Below are 17,963 nucleotides of genomic sequence, written 5' to 3'. Positions count from 1 at the left end.
TGGATGAGGGCATTCCTTGGAATAGGCAAGAGAAATGGAAGCATTCACTAGGGTGCTGGCTACGTATTCAGAATAAGAGAACTTAAAGCTAAAGAAAGGTGAATTCTACTGAATGTAAATTACATTTCAATAAACTTGACTTTAAAAAAGGAATGAGAAAAAAGTCATCTACAGGAGTGTTCATTTAAGCCTGAAAACCAGTTTCATTTCGCAGCGATTAAGGAAGATATTAATAAACAGTATAATGGTCGTTTCCTGGTAGGGAAGAGGAAAGGTAGCCAGGCAGGCTTCAGGCCAGCAAGGCCTGAGAGAAGTGAGCACACGCAGTCGGCAGTGGGCGGTCGGGCCGCGCGGGGGCAGGGTCTGAAAGAGCTGCGTTCCTGCACTGACAGCGCGGGATAGGCCCGGGCTTTTAAGCCCGCCCAGCGGAAATCTGGCCTTCCTGCCCGGGGCGGGCCGCTGCGCGCTAAGCTTTGGAGGGCTAGATTTGCGGACCCTAGTCCCGGAGTTCTGAGACCGGACCCTAGTCCCGGAGTTCCAAGACAGAGTAAGAATGCTGCTCTGTACGCCTCGCCCCAACCCTGGCAGGCTTTCTGGCCGCTGCCCTGTACGCCTCACCCCAACCCTGGCTGCAGGCTTTCTGGCCCTGAGCCCCTCTCTTCCTAATCCTCACTTTCCTCCCCTCAACACTCCCTGGGTCTGGGGGTGGGGTCTAGCACGCTCCTTCCCAGCACTCTCCTTCCCAGCACACCCCTTTCACACGTCCTTGCTACTAAATAGGAGCATTTTTGTTACCTTTAATCCTGGTAGTGGCAGCGCCCCCGGAAACGGAGATCTGGAAGGACGTGCAGGTGAGTGAGAGCCCTGGGCCTACAGTGGGGATTGGGGAGCCCTCAGCATGTGAAAGTCCAGCCTTCTCTGACCCACACCTTACTCTGCACCCCCAAGGACTTGGACAGAGTAGTCTGGGCTTGCAAAAAGCAAAAGTAGGCCACGCCTGGAAGGTTGGGTGGGTGGGGGACATTCAGAAAGACCTTCACCTTGCAGAACCCAGCTCCAGCTCTTTTCCTCTTCTCACCCCTTTTCACCCTTGGTCCTGGGTTAGGACTACTACGGGCAGGTGTTGACGAAATCAGCAGACCTCCAGACCAATGCCTGTGTCACTCCAGCGAGGCCCATTGCCAAGCATATACGGGAAGCCCTGCAGAATGTACATGAGGAAGTAACCTTGAGGTAGAGTGCCTGTCTGCCTCACCGAATAGCCCAGACAGCAGCTTTTCCAGAAGGTGGTGATGCTGGTCAGTAGGGCAGGCTTTCCTTGTCCCTCAGGCTTCCTTGTCAATGGTAAAAGTCCAAACAGCACAGGTAGTCCTACTGCTTCCTTCTGGTGGAAACCCTTCCTCCCCAGCACTCCCCTTGCACTCACAGAATACATTCATGCTCCTTGAGCCTGGCAGTCAAGATTGTCCAGTCGACACTTCCTTTCCAGTCTTGGCTTCCTCTGATACCCTATATTGCTTTAGCCAGAACTTTCCCTTCCTCACTGCCATCTCACTGCTGCCCAGCCTGCATTTAGCAATCTGGATTACCTTCCCTTTCCTTCTACCTTCCAGAACTTTTCCATCTAACACTTCACTGATATAATGCCCTTATGCCTTCCCCAAACCTTTAGCACCCCTTTCCCTACAGCATGTGCTGTACCTGTGCCACTCAGTTTGTCAATAAATCATGGAAGATGTTTTCTGTGCTCTTGTTTTACCTCCCCAGTTTGAGTATACAGGTAGGAGACAAAATCTTGCCACTTGTTTTTTTCTTCAATAGCTGTGATAGCTTTAGACCTGTGTTAGACATTCAGATAATACCCAAATGTATTAATTCAACACATATGGCTTATTTGTCTTAGTAGCTGGTACAGTGCTCAACAATACAGTGGTAAACAGTAGATAAGAGTCCCACCTTTCACGCAGCTCTCAGCTTAGAAATGAATGATAGAAAGGGGAAGGAGGAAGAATTTATAAGATTTAATTTATTTCTAGAGTCTTAAAGGGAACAATTTATTCTCTCTGGTTTCTTATAACATCCAGGTATTATGGCTGTGGTCTGGTCATCCCCGAGAGTCTGGAAAACTGCTGGATTTTGGACCTGGGTAGTGGGAGTGGCAGAGATTGCTATGCACTCAGCCAACTGGTTGGTGAGAAGGGTCATGTCACTGGAATAGACATGACAGAAGGTCAGGTGAGACAATGACTTGGAAGACAAGAAAAAAAATACTCAAAAACATTCTTTTGGAGAAAAAAGTTGTTTCCTTCTGATTCCAATGATAATTTAAGAAGGCTGCTTCTTAAATTAAGAAGGCTGTTTGTACCTGGAACTGGCAAGTTTGACAATCAGGGCTTTTCTAGGAGAACACAGTCAGAAGTTTGATCTGATAAGTGGCTATCACAGTCTGATCTCTTCCTCTTGCCATCTATCCTGAAAGATAATTTAATGAGTAAAGAGTCTCTTTAAACAGGCAGGGAAGTTACTCCTATTGAGTTGTCTGGGGCTGTAATATTCCCAGCTTGCCCAGAGGGACTTGATTACTTGTTTATTCAAAATGGTCTGGAGGAAGTGTATTCCATTAGTGGTAGAAAAAAAATTTAGACTGAAGTAGTATTTTTAAGAAGCTCTTTATTAAATCTGTATTTTTCTTCTTTTAGATTGAAGTGGCTAAAAAGTACATTGCATATCACATGGAAAAATATGGCTTCCAGACTCCCAATGTGACTTTTGTGCATGGCTACATAGAGAAGTTGACAGAGGCTGGAATCAAGAATGAGAGTTATGATATTGTTGTGTAGGTATATCTTTATATGAATATAATCTGCTTATTGTTAGACACCAAAATGTCACCCCTTTTTCCTGAATTGACCCCCATTCAGGGTATTAAATTAGCATAACTTCATAAAGAACGGGAGCTGGTCTGAGCTGTTTGTAGCCTACTGACTGAAGAACTTATTTTAACTTTATCCATGAACTGATGAGCTCCAAAGACCAGCAAGACCACTGCACTGAGTCTGCTCATACAAACTCTGCTGATCTCTGATTCTAAGTATTATTTTCATGGCTAATTTATAGAATTCAGTGTTTCTTTCCTCCAAGTTGTGAACTCATTCAAGTGATAGCTTTCAGAAAGTTAGCCTGTTTACATGTAGCTTAAGACTTGTATCTGGGTTTCATTTTCTTGCCTGGTAAACAGGACAGAAACAAATAAGAATTATGCCTGGTGGTTTTTTTCTGCACACCTAAACTCACTAAGAGTTTGTTGAAATATTAAACACTGTCCACCTTCCTTAACTTGGGCAAAAGTTGAGCATGGAGAAGAGAGGCGGAGGCAGAAAGAATGGTGCCTTGAGAAAATGGTGGGAACTAGCTTTAAGAATGACTGAAAGGTCAGTCTGCCTGTTCTGTTCCCCACTTAGTCTTTGGTGAATCCTCTCACACCCCACACCTCTGGACTGTACCCCAGTTCTTGTATGCATAAATAAATGATTCTTTAAAAAAAAATTGTGGCTGAAACAGTCCTCCCTGGTGGTGCAGCGTTTGATTAAAGTATAGCACTGAGAAGCTAAAGCCACTTCAGCATGAGTTCAATCCCCAGCCCTGGAGCTGACCCACATGGCATGGCAGACCTCTCCTGACCTGCCCGCTGCTCTCCTCAGCAGTGTCAATCAGCCTATTCTGCTCCCTGCTCTGTCTCTGGTGAATCCTCTCACACACCTGGCACCTCTGGTTATGTATGCATAAATCAATAAATCTTTAAAAAAAAATGACTGAAAGGATTTGAAGATCTCTGAGTAGTGTACAGATTTGCTTGACATTCTTTCTGTTTTTTTTAAGATCAAATTGTGTCATTAACCTTGTGCCTGATAAACAGCAAGTGCTGCAAGAGGTGTATCGAGTGCTAAAGGTAAAGGGGTGAGAGAGGAGTGATGGGAAACCCTTAGTGAGGGCAGACTGGTCTATCTTATTCTTAACCTCTTAAGCTGAGCACTCAAACTCTATCACCAAATTAAAAAGGGGTAGCAAGAAAGGGGAATGCTTTTGCAACTTAGGCTGCTAAAGATAATAAATCTGAGTCATGATTGTCACTGAACATATTAAAATATTTATCTCGGGCCTCCCTGGTGGTGCAGGGTTTAAGTCTCAGTTCTATCAAGTTATTGCCAGACACTTTGGCATGACTTAGATCCAGAGCCAGGGAGCTGACCCACATGGTGCGGCAGACCTCTCCTGTCTCTCCTGCTGCTCCCCTCAGCAGTGTATTTCAGTGGATTGGGTTGTTCTGCTCCCCACTCTGTCTCTGGTAAATACTCCCACTCCCCACACCTGTGGCTTACTGTCCATTTTTTAATGTATAAATAAATAAAATAAAAAACCCAATAAATTATAAAATATCTGTTTTATCTGGAAACAACAAATGCTGGCGAGGATGTGAAGATAAGCAACCCTCCTACACTGCTGGTGGGAATTAAACTGTCCAGCCATTATGGAAATCTCTGTGGAGGTACCTCAGAATACTGAAACCAGATCTACTATCTGATCCAGTGATTTCAGTCCTAGGAATCTACCCAAAGAACACAAAAACACTAATTTGAAAGGAAACCTACATTCCTATGTTTATTACAGCAGTATTTACAATAGCTAAGATATAGAAGCAACCCAAATGCCCCAAATAGAGAATGGATCAAAAAGCCCGTGGTCTATTTATACAATGGAATATTACTTGGTAATCAAAAAAGACAAACTCATGTCACTTGAGGCAACATGCATGGAACATGAAGGGATTATGCTAGCTGAAATTAGTCAGAAGAAGAAAGAAGTACTGGATGGTCTCACTTATATGTGGAATATATAGAAACCAAATAAAAGGTCAAGAAAAAGTTAAAATAAGTAAGTTGACCATAGAACTGAAGCTTATGGCAAAAGAAGGAGAAGAAAGAGGAGCAGAACAGGATGGATGAACACCAGGGAATATGGTGATGGTTCATGGGTGCTATGGTGGCAGGAGAAATAGGGATTACAACAATGTAAGAAAAAACATTTTAAATTAAAAAAAAATTCCTCTTTAATTCAAGAGTTAAAAACAAAACAAGACATTTGTTTTATGGCTATTCTGTTTGCTGTTCTACATGATCCTAAAATAGCAGGAACTGCAGGAATCTGTAGAGCTGCAGAAAATAGCACTGATTATTAAAGTCTGCAATAAATACATTTTCCAGCTCCTAAAATGTTGTGTAGGCATAGTTTTGCAGGATTCCAGATCTTTGGGAAGTTAAAGGTAAAGGAGCTTTACAAGGACTATTGTCTAGCAAGAAAACTTGCAGACCTTTCACGCCCTCCAGACATATATCTTCTAGGTGAAAGATACTCTGAAAAATTTGGTTTAAAGGACTGTTATAGAGATAAAATAAGAATATTTATGTAGAAATGATTTAGCAATATCTTAATTAATATGCTATTTTATACACCAGCTCATTATCATCACCAAAATATATTTTTAAAAGATAGAGACATTATTATACAATCTAGACTGCCATGCTCTTGAAATTAAATAAAATCCTAAAGCTCCTTATTACTAATATTCCAGAGATTTTAAGGACAATATTTTAAAATGTTATATATAAAGATAAATTATAGTATTACAAAAGCTATATAATTTTTTAGAGGGAAGAGTTTATGAATAATGGGTATTTCTTCTATTAGTTATAAAAAAGCCGGGGACTGTATTTGGTTTAGACTGGCTAAAATTTTTTTTTTTTTTTAAGATTTAGTTTTATTTATTTAGGCATACAAGAACTGGGGTGTAGGCCAGAGTGTGGGGGATGGGAGGAAATACCAGAGACATTGTGAGCAGACAGGCAGATCTACTGAAATACACTACTGAGGGGAGCAGCAAGCAAAACAGGAGCAGTCCGCTGTACCATGTGGGTCAGCTTCTTGGCTGGGAGTCAAACTTACATTGTAGTGGCTGCTGATAGCTAGATAGTGCTGCTACTTAATTAACCCCTTTAGTCATCAGGGAGGCTCCCAGACTGGATAAAATTTTAGGTAACCTGAGTATATTTAGGAGAGAGAGAGACACACACACACATAACATAAATGTATATAATACATACATGTAACAAACGTATAGATAAAACACATGAATAGCTGTATTAACAGATTATTTCTTATTCTCCATATTTGCCCATTTACAAAGGCCTGACTTCATAAAGGATTCTAAACAGTAATATTTTTCACCTTTTAAGGCAAATTTGTGAAAAATAATTTATACAACGATCTTTTCATGAGCTTTCCACTTAAGGTATTTGTTATGTAAGAAACAACCAAAAATTGTTTTATAAAAGTCACCTCAGATCCAGAAGGAGTAATGAAAGATTTGAACCCAATTTACTATTTAAAGGAAGTTATTTACTTGCCTGAAATTGCAAGTGCTGTTCATCATCTTTAGAGCCAGTTTTGCTTAAATGCTTCACATCAACCAGTTCCATCCTCTTGGAAGTTTTGCTTTGTGGTCTATTTTATCTACCAAATTATCTTTCTGGGACTGTATTAGGATTTAACCAAAGTGATATTGCTTTTGGATGTTTAGAATTAATAGAATGGGGACTAGCAATATTCAAACTGTGGGTAGGTCTTAGCCCCTAGTCCCTAGATTAACCTCCACAGTTTATTTTTAAAGATTTATTTATTTATGCATACAGAACTGGGGACAGGCCAGAAGAGCAGGGGTGGTGAGAGGGTTCACCACAGACTGAGTGGGGAGCAGAACAGGCAGATAGAGGAAGGGGGGAGATAGGAGAGGTCTGCTGTGCTATGTGGGTCACCTCCAGGGCCTGTGATAGAATTTGCACTGAGGCAGCTGTGGCTGGCTTGCAGTGCTGCACTTTAGCCTGCTGCACCACCAGAGAGGGCCATCCTCCACAGCTTATTATAACTTAGTAATATACTCTGTTATATAGTTGATGATACAGTGTTTAAAAAAAAAAAAAAAAGACATTGATAGGTGTTTGGAGGTGTTTGGGGATGTGTTTCTGTCCAGGGACTCTCTTGAGAAGGTTTTGAACTCACCATGTTCACCTATCCTATAGTGAAATGAAATAGGATTTAATGCAGTGCAAGGTCGCTGGGGGCTGTTGGTGGGGGCCCTGCCAGGACAGGTGTGGTGCTAACATGTCTGGGAGGCAGTCCTGAAAGCCTGTTTTATTACCTGTTGGTACCTGAAAAAAATCAGGCATTTAGCCATTGACTGTAACTAGGGAGCTATCTATTAATTGTTCACAAAGGTCAGTTCAAGCACTGTTGTTGGTTTTTAAGATTGATTTTATCCCCAAAATTTCTTTCTTTGCTGACACTAATGTGACCTTTGTACTAAAATTCTGCCCTTTCAGCATGGTGGGGAGCTGTATTTCAGTGACGTCTATGCTAGCCTTGAATTGCCTGAAGAAATCAGGAAACACAAAGTTTTATGGGGTAAGTGTTTGTTTGGTTTTGTTGTAAGGGAAATACTTGGTCAGCTGCACAGCTCCATTATGCTAATATTCAGGATGAAACTTTATGATGTGGGAATATGTGGAATTAGGTTAGAAGACTCAGTTTCCATGGCAATCCTTCCTTGCCATGCCAAAGTGGCATGATCTTATAGCCAATTTCATTAATTTGTTTGAGTCATTGTTTTCCAAATTGTAAGATGTAGAAAATAATGCAATTTGCCTTACAGGACTGTGATGATATTAAGTAGAAAATGAATGTAAAGGTCCTTTGAAGGGGCCCTCCCTGGTGTGCAGTGGGTTGAGGGTTGCCCTGTGAAGCTAAGCCAAGCCAAGCCAAGCCGTGGCCATTCCAGTGCGAGTTTGATCCCTGCCCCGAGGTGACCCACTTGGCATGGCAGATCTCTCCTGACCAGCCCACTGTGCCCCTCAGCAGTGTATTTTGCCGATCTGCCTGTTCTGCTCCCCACTTTGTTTCTGGTGAATCCTCTTACTGCCCCTGCACCTCTGGCCTCTACCCCATTTCTGTATGCATAAATAAATAAAATCTTAAAAAAAAAATACTTTGAAGGCTGTAGTGTATAAATGAGGCTAACTGTGCCACAGCTGATATCCCTAACTCCCTTATAATCTCATCATTATTGTATCTTTTATTCCTTTATTGTCATTTAATTTTTCTTTATTGTAATTTTAATGGGGTCTCGATGTGGAAGCTAGAATTGCACATATGTGGTCAGTCTGACTATAAAACAAAAAGTTAGCTTTTTGTATAGTTTTTTTCTAACTATACAATAATAAATGGTTATTATTTAAAAGTTAGAAAATAGAAAAAGAAAAATTACTACCAATCATACAACTTAGCAATAACATCTAACATTTTAGTCCCTTTAGTTTTTTTCCCCTCTGTGTATATAATAAAATTGGGAGCATGCTTATATAGAAAAATTAGTATTCACTTTTTTAAAGCATATTTCCTATGCTTAAAATATTTTAAAATATTTAAATATCAATATTTAAATATTAAATATTCCATTAAAATATATATTTTAAAAGATTTATTTATTTATTCATACAGAACTGGGGTACAATCCAGAGATGCGGAGGGTGAGAGGATTCACCAGAGACAGAGTGGGGAGCAGAACAGGCAGATCTATGAAGCACACTGCTGAGGGGAGCAGCAGGCTGGTCAGGAGAGGTTTGCCACGCCATGTGGTCACCTGCAGGGCAGGCAGGGATCGAACTCATGCGGAAGTGGCTTCAGTCTCTTAGTGCTATGCTTTAACCTGCTGCGCCACCAGGGAGGGCCAAAAAATATATATATATTTTTTTATTTTACAAAAGTTTATTTTTACATCATTTTGTACATTTTTTTCCATCTCAATTGTAATCCCCGTGGGTTTCCCATCACCAAGTCACCCGTGTGCCATCACCATAATCCCGTGCATTTCCCTCTTCACCCTCCCCCCCCACTGTTTTTGATCCCATTCCCCACTCCACCCCCGCAAAATGTCTCTGGTATATGGTTGTTCATTATTTTTGTTACAAAAAAAATATTTTTAAAGATTATTTATGCATATAGAATTGGGGTACAGGCCAGAGGTGCAGGGGTGGTGAGAGGATTCACCAGAGACAGAGTGGGGAGCAGAACAGGCAGATAGAGGAAGGGCGAGACAGAAGAGGTCTGCTGGCACCATGTGGGTCACCTCCCTGACTGAGGATCGAACTTGTGCAGAAGCAGCTGTGGCTAGCTTCGTAGTGTTGTACTTTAACCTGCTGTACCACCAGGGAGGGACTTCATTTAAAATATTTTAAAATGCATGTGTTCCACAATTATATTACATGATTATACCACTTCTCTTGTTGGCAATCATTATAGGACTTCTTTATTGATATGCCTTGTGGATACTAGTAGTACTGTTCTAGTAACAGATCGTTATGAGATTAATCTGGAGCTAAGAGGCAATTTTTTAAATTTCTTTTTTATATTTTCACTTGCATGGCATAGTACTTATCCTGATGGGGCTACATGATCCATAAACAGTATGATTGTAGCTGGGTTTAAGACACTATGACTGTCCTGAAGAATGTTCCCCCAAAATCATTTGTTAGCATTAACTGACTTTCTAGACCTTGGGAGGGGGGAATGCAGGTCCTTCTTGTATTTCTATGACCTATCTTTAGCTATCCTAATGACTTATATAGAGGATTAACGCCATTATACCTAGTTGTACTGGTCAGTCCGTTTCTTCCTTTTTTTAGGTGAGTGCCTTGGGGGTGCTTTGTACTGGAAGGACCTTGCTGTCCTGGCCCAAAAAATTGGCTTCTCCTCTCCACGTCTGGTCACTGCCCATCTCATTACAATTCAAAACAAGGAGCTAGAGAGCGTCACTGGTAAGAAACATGTTATAGCTGCACCCTGAATGGTTGAGATTTGGTGATTAGCAAGTATCTACTCAGTGATTCTCTTCAAAGGAGACCTTGTGTCACTCAGAAATCTCTAGTTTGTCTCCTGTTTTAAGACATACTGCCCAAACTTGGAATTTAATAAAGTACTTTGCAGACATTCTTTAAATAGAGTGAAGTACTATAAAAGACAGTTGTTAGTATGCAAAGATGAAAAACATCTTTTAAATACATACACACTTCACTGCTGAGCAGATCAGTGGCTGCTGGAATGCTGGAGACAAGCTGTGAACTAATTTCGTTTTTAGGTGACTGTCGTTTTGTTTCTGCAACATTTCGTCTCTTCAAACTCCCTAAGACAGGACCAGCCAAAAGATGCCAAGTTATTTACAATGGAGGAATCACAGGACATGAGAAAGAACTAATATTTGATGCAAATTTCACATTTAAGGTAAATAAAACATTCCATGACTTCTGGCATTTTTACCTCTCTTACCCTTGTTCTAGGTAGTTTTTCTTAATCTTGTATTGTTCTCACTTTCTTTATGTATGTGGGCACAAGTGTATGTATATTTTACTGGCTTTTTAAAAGTAAATTGCAGCTATTATGGTATTTTACCCTTAAATATTTCAGTATGTATAATTTAGGAATAAGATGTTCTCTTATGTAACCATAATAATGGTATTTCAGTTGTTTAATTGTGTCATGGAATCAAAGGATTGTTTGTATTTAGTGATGACACTCATTTTTTTGTAAAGTAGACTTTGAGAATAGAAACCTTGTTTTGAATCCTGGTTTTATTATTTATTACATAAATACGTAAATCATTGTAGTTATTTTATATTAAGCATGTTCCACTGTAAAAACAGGGATAATAATATATCCTTTGCAGAATTTCTATAATGACTAGCAATATTATAGGAAAACATTGGTATGTACTGGAAACATAGTAAATGGAAGATGTAGTCATTATTTGTTCTAAAGATGGAAGACGTTATTGTTTCTATCCTGAGTTTTTGTTTCATATTGCATCTTCAAGTCTCCTTAGAGGCCACTGGTACAGTGGAACCATAAATGCTTCTTCACTGGTGTACTGCCCTTGACTCACAGAATCAGGGTGGAAAGGGCCTTTGAAAACATCCATTTAATCAAAAAAACTTTCAATAGCAGGATTTTAAAAGCAATTTTGTACTTGAAACACCATTATTTACTATATGTCAGGCATTACTTTACATAACACCAATATATAAAAGGACAAGAGCAGAGTTTATCTAATGGGAGCAGATTAATGAGCCCAATCTCCTGTGCTTACTCCTTATTCTCAAGGCATGGGCCCTTCACATACCTTGGGACATGTCAAAAGTCACTCATTTAAAGCCCCCTTTCAGTGATGAATAAGGTGAAACTCAGAGAGCAATGATTTTACATCTGTCTTTGGAGAAGAAACTAGACATTAGAACAAGGGGTGTCCCTTTTGTAAACATTGCCACAAATAAAAAAGTGATTATGACCCTGGTCTGTTCCATCTGGAAATGAGCATGAAACTAGCATGTGCTTTTCATGCTTTCAGGAAGGTGAAGTTGTTGAAGTGGATGAAGAAACAGCAGCTATCTTGAAAAATTCACGATTTGCCCAAGATTTTTTGATCAGACCAATTGGAGAGAAGTTGCCAACATCTAGAGGTTGTTCTACTTTAGAACCAAAGGTTTGTTTGACTTTAAATTGCCTGTCCTCCACAGAGGACCACTTATAAAATTGTTATGCTTTCCACAGACTAGTAAAGCTAGACAAAACTGTTACTCAATTACTTGGCTACTATACTTTATTTCTAACATGTTTGTACCTGTTTGATATCATAACATCATCTTTTCTGTGCTGACAGTAAGTCAGAGATTCATAATCTAGTGCATACATAAATGACTTCAGAGCACCCATGACCCCCTTGAAATGATAGCGTGTGTGTATTTGTGTGTATGTATGTTTTTTTCTTGGGAAAAGAGTCTGTTACTTTCATCAGGTTCTCAAAAGAGTTCACATACAAAAAACATTAAGAACCATCATGGACAGACTTACTCAGATTTTGCATAGGTATTTTAAAGTCTTTAAATAGATTGTCTTCCAGAAAGATTGTACCAGTCTATATGCCTACCTGTCATGTACAAGAATATTTTTCCTTGTACTCTTACTAATATTTGATAATATTGTCTTAAATTTTTGCATGTCTGGTAGGCAGAAAAATAATGTGCTGTTTAATTTTTTTAATACATTGAACTTTTTGGTATATTTATTTAGTTGGTACATTTATCAGTTGATGGTCAGTTAGGTGCTCTCCTCTTTTTGGCCATTATGAATGGTATTGCTGACATCATTGCATGTGCTTTGTGTGCCATTTATGTACTTGTTTTTATTTCTTGGGGGCCCAGACCTCAGAGAGGAATTGTTGGGTCACATAGTAATTCTACCTTTAACCTTTTGAGGAACTACCAAAATTTTCACTGCAGCTGTACCATTCACATAGCTACCAGCAATGTACGAGGATTCTGATGTCTATATTTTTGCCAGCATTTGTTAGTTTCTGCTTTGTTTTGGTTGTAGCTGTCCTGGTTCTGTGTGAATTGGTACATCATGATTTTGATTTGCATTTCCTTAAGTACTAATGTTAAATTCTTTTCATGTATTTATTGACAGTATATTTTCTTTAGAGAAATGCTTAGTCAAGTCCTTTTGCTATTTTGATTGGATGGTTTATCCTTTTATTGTAGAGTTGTAAGTGTTCTTTATGTGTTCTGGATACTAAACCCTTACCAGATGCATGGTTTGAAAACCTTTCATCCATTCTAGGCATTGTCATTTTGCTCTTTTGTTAGTGTCCTTTCATGCACAAGTGTTTTTAACTGATGAAAAAAATTTTAACTTCGCTTGATCTTAGTCAACGGGCCAACAAGTCATGGTGATGAAATCTAACTTATCTAATTTTTCTTTGGTTGCTTATACTTTTGGTTTCAGACCTAATAGTTGTTTAATCCAAGGTTATGAAGTTCTTCTAGTAATTTTTTTTCCTTCTAGTAATTTCATGGCTTTGTTTTTTATATTAGAATTTTAATTTCATCTGGAATTTATTTTAGCATAGACATTGAGATAAGGTATGGCTTTTCCCAAATAGTGATCAGTTCAGTTTTTCCTATTTCATTTATTAAATAATCATTTCCACTGTTTTGAAATGCCGACTTTTATAGCACTTTCACTTCTTAATTGTAACTTGAGCTATCATCCCACTGTATTTTACAATTATTTTCTAAAATGTTTTAGAGTCATATTTAGAACATACCTACTAGCTGAAATATTGTCATAGCATTTTCCAAGGCATTTGTCACAAATAGAACCACGCTATAAAGGAGATAGATAGATGTGAACAGATGTTAGTATCCCTCTTTGCCATTCTCTTTTATGTATTTTCACCTTTTCCACTGTTCATGCTATCATAATTATTTTACTAATACATCTGTTAATGTATATATTTTATTCTTTTAAATTGACTTAGTGATGAACTTCAAGTCTCTTTGGGCTGACAGAACTTCTGAATCACCACTTTCATAACAGTAATGCACCTGTATAACTGAATGTTGGGAGCCCAGGAAATAAGATACTGATACTGCTGTAGTCAGATGGTGACATGGGGTGGGATTTAAGAGCAGAGGCCTTGAAGTTAGATTAGATTCAGAGTTTGGCTTAGCCACCTTAGGTATGTGTAACCTTAGGTATGATGACATTTAACCTCCCTAAACTCTTAGTTTACTCATGTGAAATGGCAGGTAAGAGTTACTTTTTCCTCATGTACAATGTCACCCCAGTGCCTGCACATAACACATACTCAAGAAACAATTGTGGGTTTGTACTTAGTAAGATTCTTGGTTGCTGGAACTGGGTTCTGAACACTGGGATTCTTTTTTTTTTTTTTTTAAGATTTTTTTATTTATGCATACAGAACTGGGTTATAAGCCAGAGGTGTAGGGACGGTGAGAGATTTCACCAGAGACAGAGTGGAGAGCAGAACCAGGCAGACTGATGAAGTACACTGCTGAGGGGAGCATCGGGTGGGTCTGCTACACCATGTGGGTCACTTCCTGGGCTGGGAATTGAACTCTCACTGAAGCTGCTGCAGCTAGCTTAGAGTGCTGCGTCCTAACCCGTTACGCCACCTGGGGGGGGCCCGCACTAGGATTCTTTTATCAGTCTCCCACATACCCTTTCTCCTGGACTCTGAAACCCTGTTATCTTTCTCTCTGAATTTTCACTTTCTATTGCTTGTATTTTATAGTAATTTTGGACACACTGAATATACACATAACTCTGGTGCCTTTTCTCTTCCTCCTTTTATTAATTCATAAAAAGTCTTTTGTTTTGAAGATTGATTTACTTATACATACAGAAGTGGGGTACAGGCCAGAGGTACAAGAAGTGAGAGGATTCACTAGAGACAGAGTGGGAAGTAGAAAAGGCAGATTGACTGAAACAAACTGCTGAGGGGAGCAGCGGTGGGCTAGGAGAGGTCAGCTGCGTCATGTGGGTCACCCCCCTGGCCAGGGATCAAACTTATGCTGCAGTGGCTGTGGTAGAGCTTCATAGTGCTGTGCTTTAACCTGTTGTGCCACCAGGGAGGGCCCCATAAACAGTCTTTAAGAGTATAGATTATTTAGAGAAATCCTGGAGCCATAAATGTTAACATGTTGTTTGACCTCTTCTGCATAAGTCAAACCCAAGCTAAGTACAGGAGCCTCCTTTAGAGCTGGAGAAGAATTCAGTTTGCTGTAGCAAAGTCCCCAGCACTTGACTATTGTTACTTGATATTTTTCTGAAGAGGTGATCTTTTTTAGAAAGTAGGAATTTGACTTCTGACTTTTTAATCCATTAAACATTTCATATATGTGTTATTGGTATTTTGAAACCTTGGGATTTCACTGATAAAATCTTGCTGGTCAGAATACTGCTTATTTTGGAATGTTTTCATGACTGCAATTTGGTAACTGGTTTTCTGACTACTGGCTACTCAGAAAAGTTCTCAGACGAGAACAGCCTTAAGGACAGAAATCTCTCCTCTGGCCATTACATTTCTAGTATCTCTGGCTAAAAAATTAAATATGTTCACTGCTGCAGAAGGCCATTTCTTGCAGCATAACTCTCCTTCCTGTGAGCACTAGGGGTGAGTGCAGGAGGGTTCTTGATTTCAGATGTTTGTGGTGTCATTCTGCTGGTTTATCCTAACAGTCTCCTTTCTACTCTGTCTTATTTCTGCCTGCAGTTATGCCAGTCTTTAGATGGGTTCCAATTTTTTTTAAATGGGAGTAATTGACACTGAAAGAAGAGTAAAGAATGAAACAGCTGTGTGTCCTAGAAAAGTAACCTTGTGCTTTTGGAGGACTTTCTTATCTTTTTCATGGTAGACCTTTTATGATAAACCCTAGAATAAAGTGCAGGCAGGTGGCGTACAAGGAGTTGCTCTTATGTCTTCCAATCCATTGTTGCAACAGAGGAAGAAAAGCTACAGCTTTTACCGAGATTGACTCAATAACGACTTGTTAAATTTCTGATAGTCCTTTTTCTTTTTTTCCCCTCCTTGTCCTTCTTCTCTAATCCTGAACAACAGAATGTGTTTTAATATTAAAGGTTACATGATTAGAATTGCAGCATCAAAATGATGCAGATTTGCCAGTTAATAGTAGTAGGGCTGGTCACATGTACAACAATAATAATCACACAGAGGACCTAACCTTTATTGAACAAAGCATCCTACATGAAGTCCTCACAATAACCCTGATTATTCTCACTTTACAGATGAAAAAACTGAGGCTCAGAAAGATTAATTTACCAATCCGGGTCACACAGCTAGAAAGCTGTGAATGTGAATTCCGGTCTGACTCTGGAGCCGACATTATTAACCAGTAGGCTGTGCCACACTCTATGCTTTTCGTTAACTCCTAAGATGTCATTGTTGATGAGGACTGCATGTCCACCTTTTATTCAAGTTTTGTAATGTTAGGGCTGGCAGCATACATTTAGAAATGGTATTGATAGCAGAGCATGTAATGGAAAGAATGTGGAAACAATTTCATGGGTGAAAAAGAGGAGAGACTAACTCTCCCGGCCTTCTGCGTCCACAGAGGAGGAAATGCGAAGGCTGTGGCTGCCTATTGGCAGCACCCAGCACAGCTGCCCCTCTCAGCTCGCACATGCCCTGCTGGATGCCTTCCCGCTAGGGATCTGCATGGCCTCTGCATCTTACAGTGGCGGGGAGTGTGAGCCAGTGAGACCAAGGTCACCAGTAAGTTACTTAAGGAAAGGAAGAGTCCATAAGTCTGTAATTTCATGAACAGTGGGGTCTGTGCCTGTCTCATACACCCTTCTAGTTATAGGGGCCAACAGTAAATAGTAAAATTGTAAACTTATGCTTAATAAATTCATTGTCAACTATGTAAGGTAACTCGTTCATGCTCTCCATCTCCTACCTTTGTGCCTAGTTTCCGTCTGTCCCCATTGGTACTGCTGTTAGAGACATTTCACTTGGAGGTGAAAGGACAGAGAAAAAAGACTGCATCTTGTCTTTTGAATATTCTACTATACTGCCCTACAGTCTTTCTGGCCACTGTAAAAAAATCTCATCTGAACACCAGCAGTTGCTATTGGTGGCTCTGGTGTCTGGGAATTACCTTCTTGTCTTGCTCACATATTTCTGGAGACTGGAGTCAGAGAGAGAAAGTTCTCAGTTACAAGAGGGTAAAAGCCACATACAAATGGAAATCCCATAAAAGAAAAAAAAGTGAAATAAACTCTCTTTGCCCCCCTAAATCACCTCTTAAAAGTTTGAAATGACATTTATCTTGAAAGTAGTAATGACTTCATTTAAAATTACAGGAAAATGTCTGCTGCTACTCCCTGGAGCTTACAGAATTTTAAAATTAAATCTCCCTTCTAGGTGTATCAGTGTAAATCAAACTGAAATATGTGTTCAGGTATATCAAAACATTTTAACTTGTGCTTCCATTTGTGTTTGCCTTTTGATAGGAAACAATCACAGATCCATTCAAGCTTGCAGAAGAATCTGACAGCATGAAGTCCAGATGTCGCTCTGATGTTGCTAGCAGTGGCTGTGGCACAAAGAAATGCTGTTAGAACTACAGCTGACCAGAAGATAGTGGGTAGGAGACTAAGGAATGTGTTGCATATGCCTCTTAACCTGCTTTTCATCTACTACAGACCATAAGAAAGAATAAAAGGCAAAAGGCCATGGTGTTCTAGGTCACTGATAAAGGTCAGTGATTTCTTTTTAGAACGTACTAATAAAGGTTCAATCAAATCACTTAAAGAGCGCTAGAGCAATTTTTCTCTTAATTCAAAGTTCTGCTGCCACCTAGTGGTCAGGCATGGAAATGAGCGGTTTTACTGCTTTTGTCAATGGCCTTCAAGAAAAGCTTCAGAAATCGCCATTGGCATAGAGTTTCAAGAAAAATTCTGACCTGGCAGCACCTTTTGGACATTTTACTGTGTCTCCTCATTAAACCAACCTCCTACTAAAATCATGCTAGTCATTCTAAGAGATTGCCAAATCAAATTGGGTATGAGTGCTCTTGAGGTAATGGGTCTTTTGAACCAACTTTTAAAATTGTAATTGAATGAAAAGAAATAATAATAAATTTCTTTGACCTCAGTTTACCCTAATGTATGACAGCATAGTCCTTGTATAGTAAATACTAACTGGATCAATAAAAGTGATAATTTTAAGATGACTTAGAAAATATAAGAAAAAAATGGTTTCTTTTCCTTTGCATATTAAGTCACCCTGGTTAAACTTTTAGGAAAGGATTATATTTAGTTCTATTTTCCAGAGGTAAAAGAAGAGATTGAGGAATATTTTGAGGATGATTATACCATTAGAAACATTCATGATATAATTCAAGGGTTCAAGGTATAATTCAAGGTTGTAGAATAGGGGAAAATTCCAGGGATGGTTACATAAATTAAAGTCCACTTTT

At 39.5% G+C, this 17,963-nt stretch overlaps 1 protein-coding gene across 1 annotated transcript; it reads left to right on the top strand.

The window, feature by feature from the left end:
- The first annotated feature begins 406 nt into the window (after positions 1 to 406).
- Positions 407 to 17,717, top strand: AS3MT (arsenite methyltransferase). Its single transcript, XM_012723913.1, has 11 exons — positions 407 to 547; positions 811 to 851; positions 1,106 to 1,233; positions 2,085 to 2,235; positions 2,700 to 2,836; positions 3,880 to 3,949; positions 7,434 to 7,515; positions 9,792 to 9,923; positions 10,244 to 10,386; positions 11,507 to 11,641; positions 16,996 to 17,717. Coding segments are annotated over exons 1-11 (1,128 nt in total). The 5' UTR covers positions 407 to 546; the 3' UTR covers positions 17,104 to 17,717.
- The last annotated feature ends 246 nt before the right edge of the window (positions 17,718 to 17,963 follow it).

The sequence above is a fragment of the Condylura cristata genome, unplaced genomic scaffold (assembly GCF_000260355.1).
Source record: "Condylura cristata isolate star-nosed mole 26May11 unplaced genomic scaffold, ConCri1.0 scaffold00011, whole genome shotgun sequence".
NCBI classification, from domain to species: Eukaryota; Metazoa; Chordata; class Mammalia; order Eulipotyphla; family Talpidae; genus Condylura; species Condylura cristata.
The sequence above is the reverse complement of the archived record's forward strand: the minus strand, read 5'-3'. Positions and strand labels throughout refer to the sequence as shown.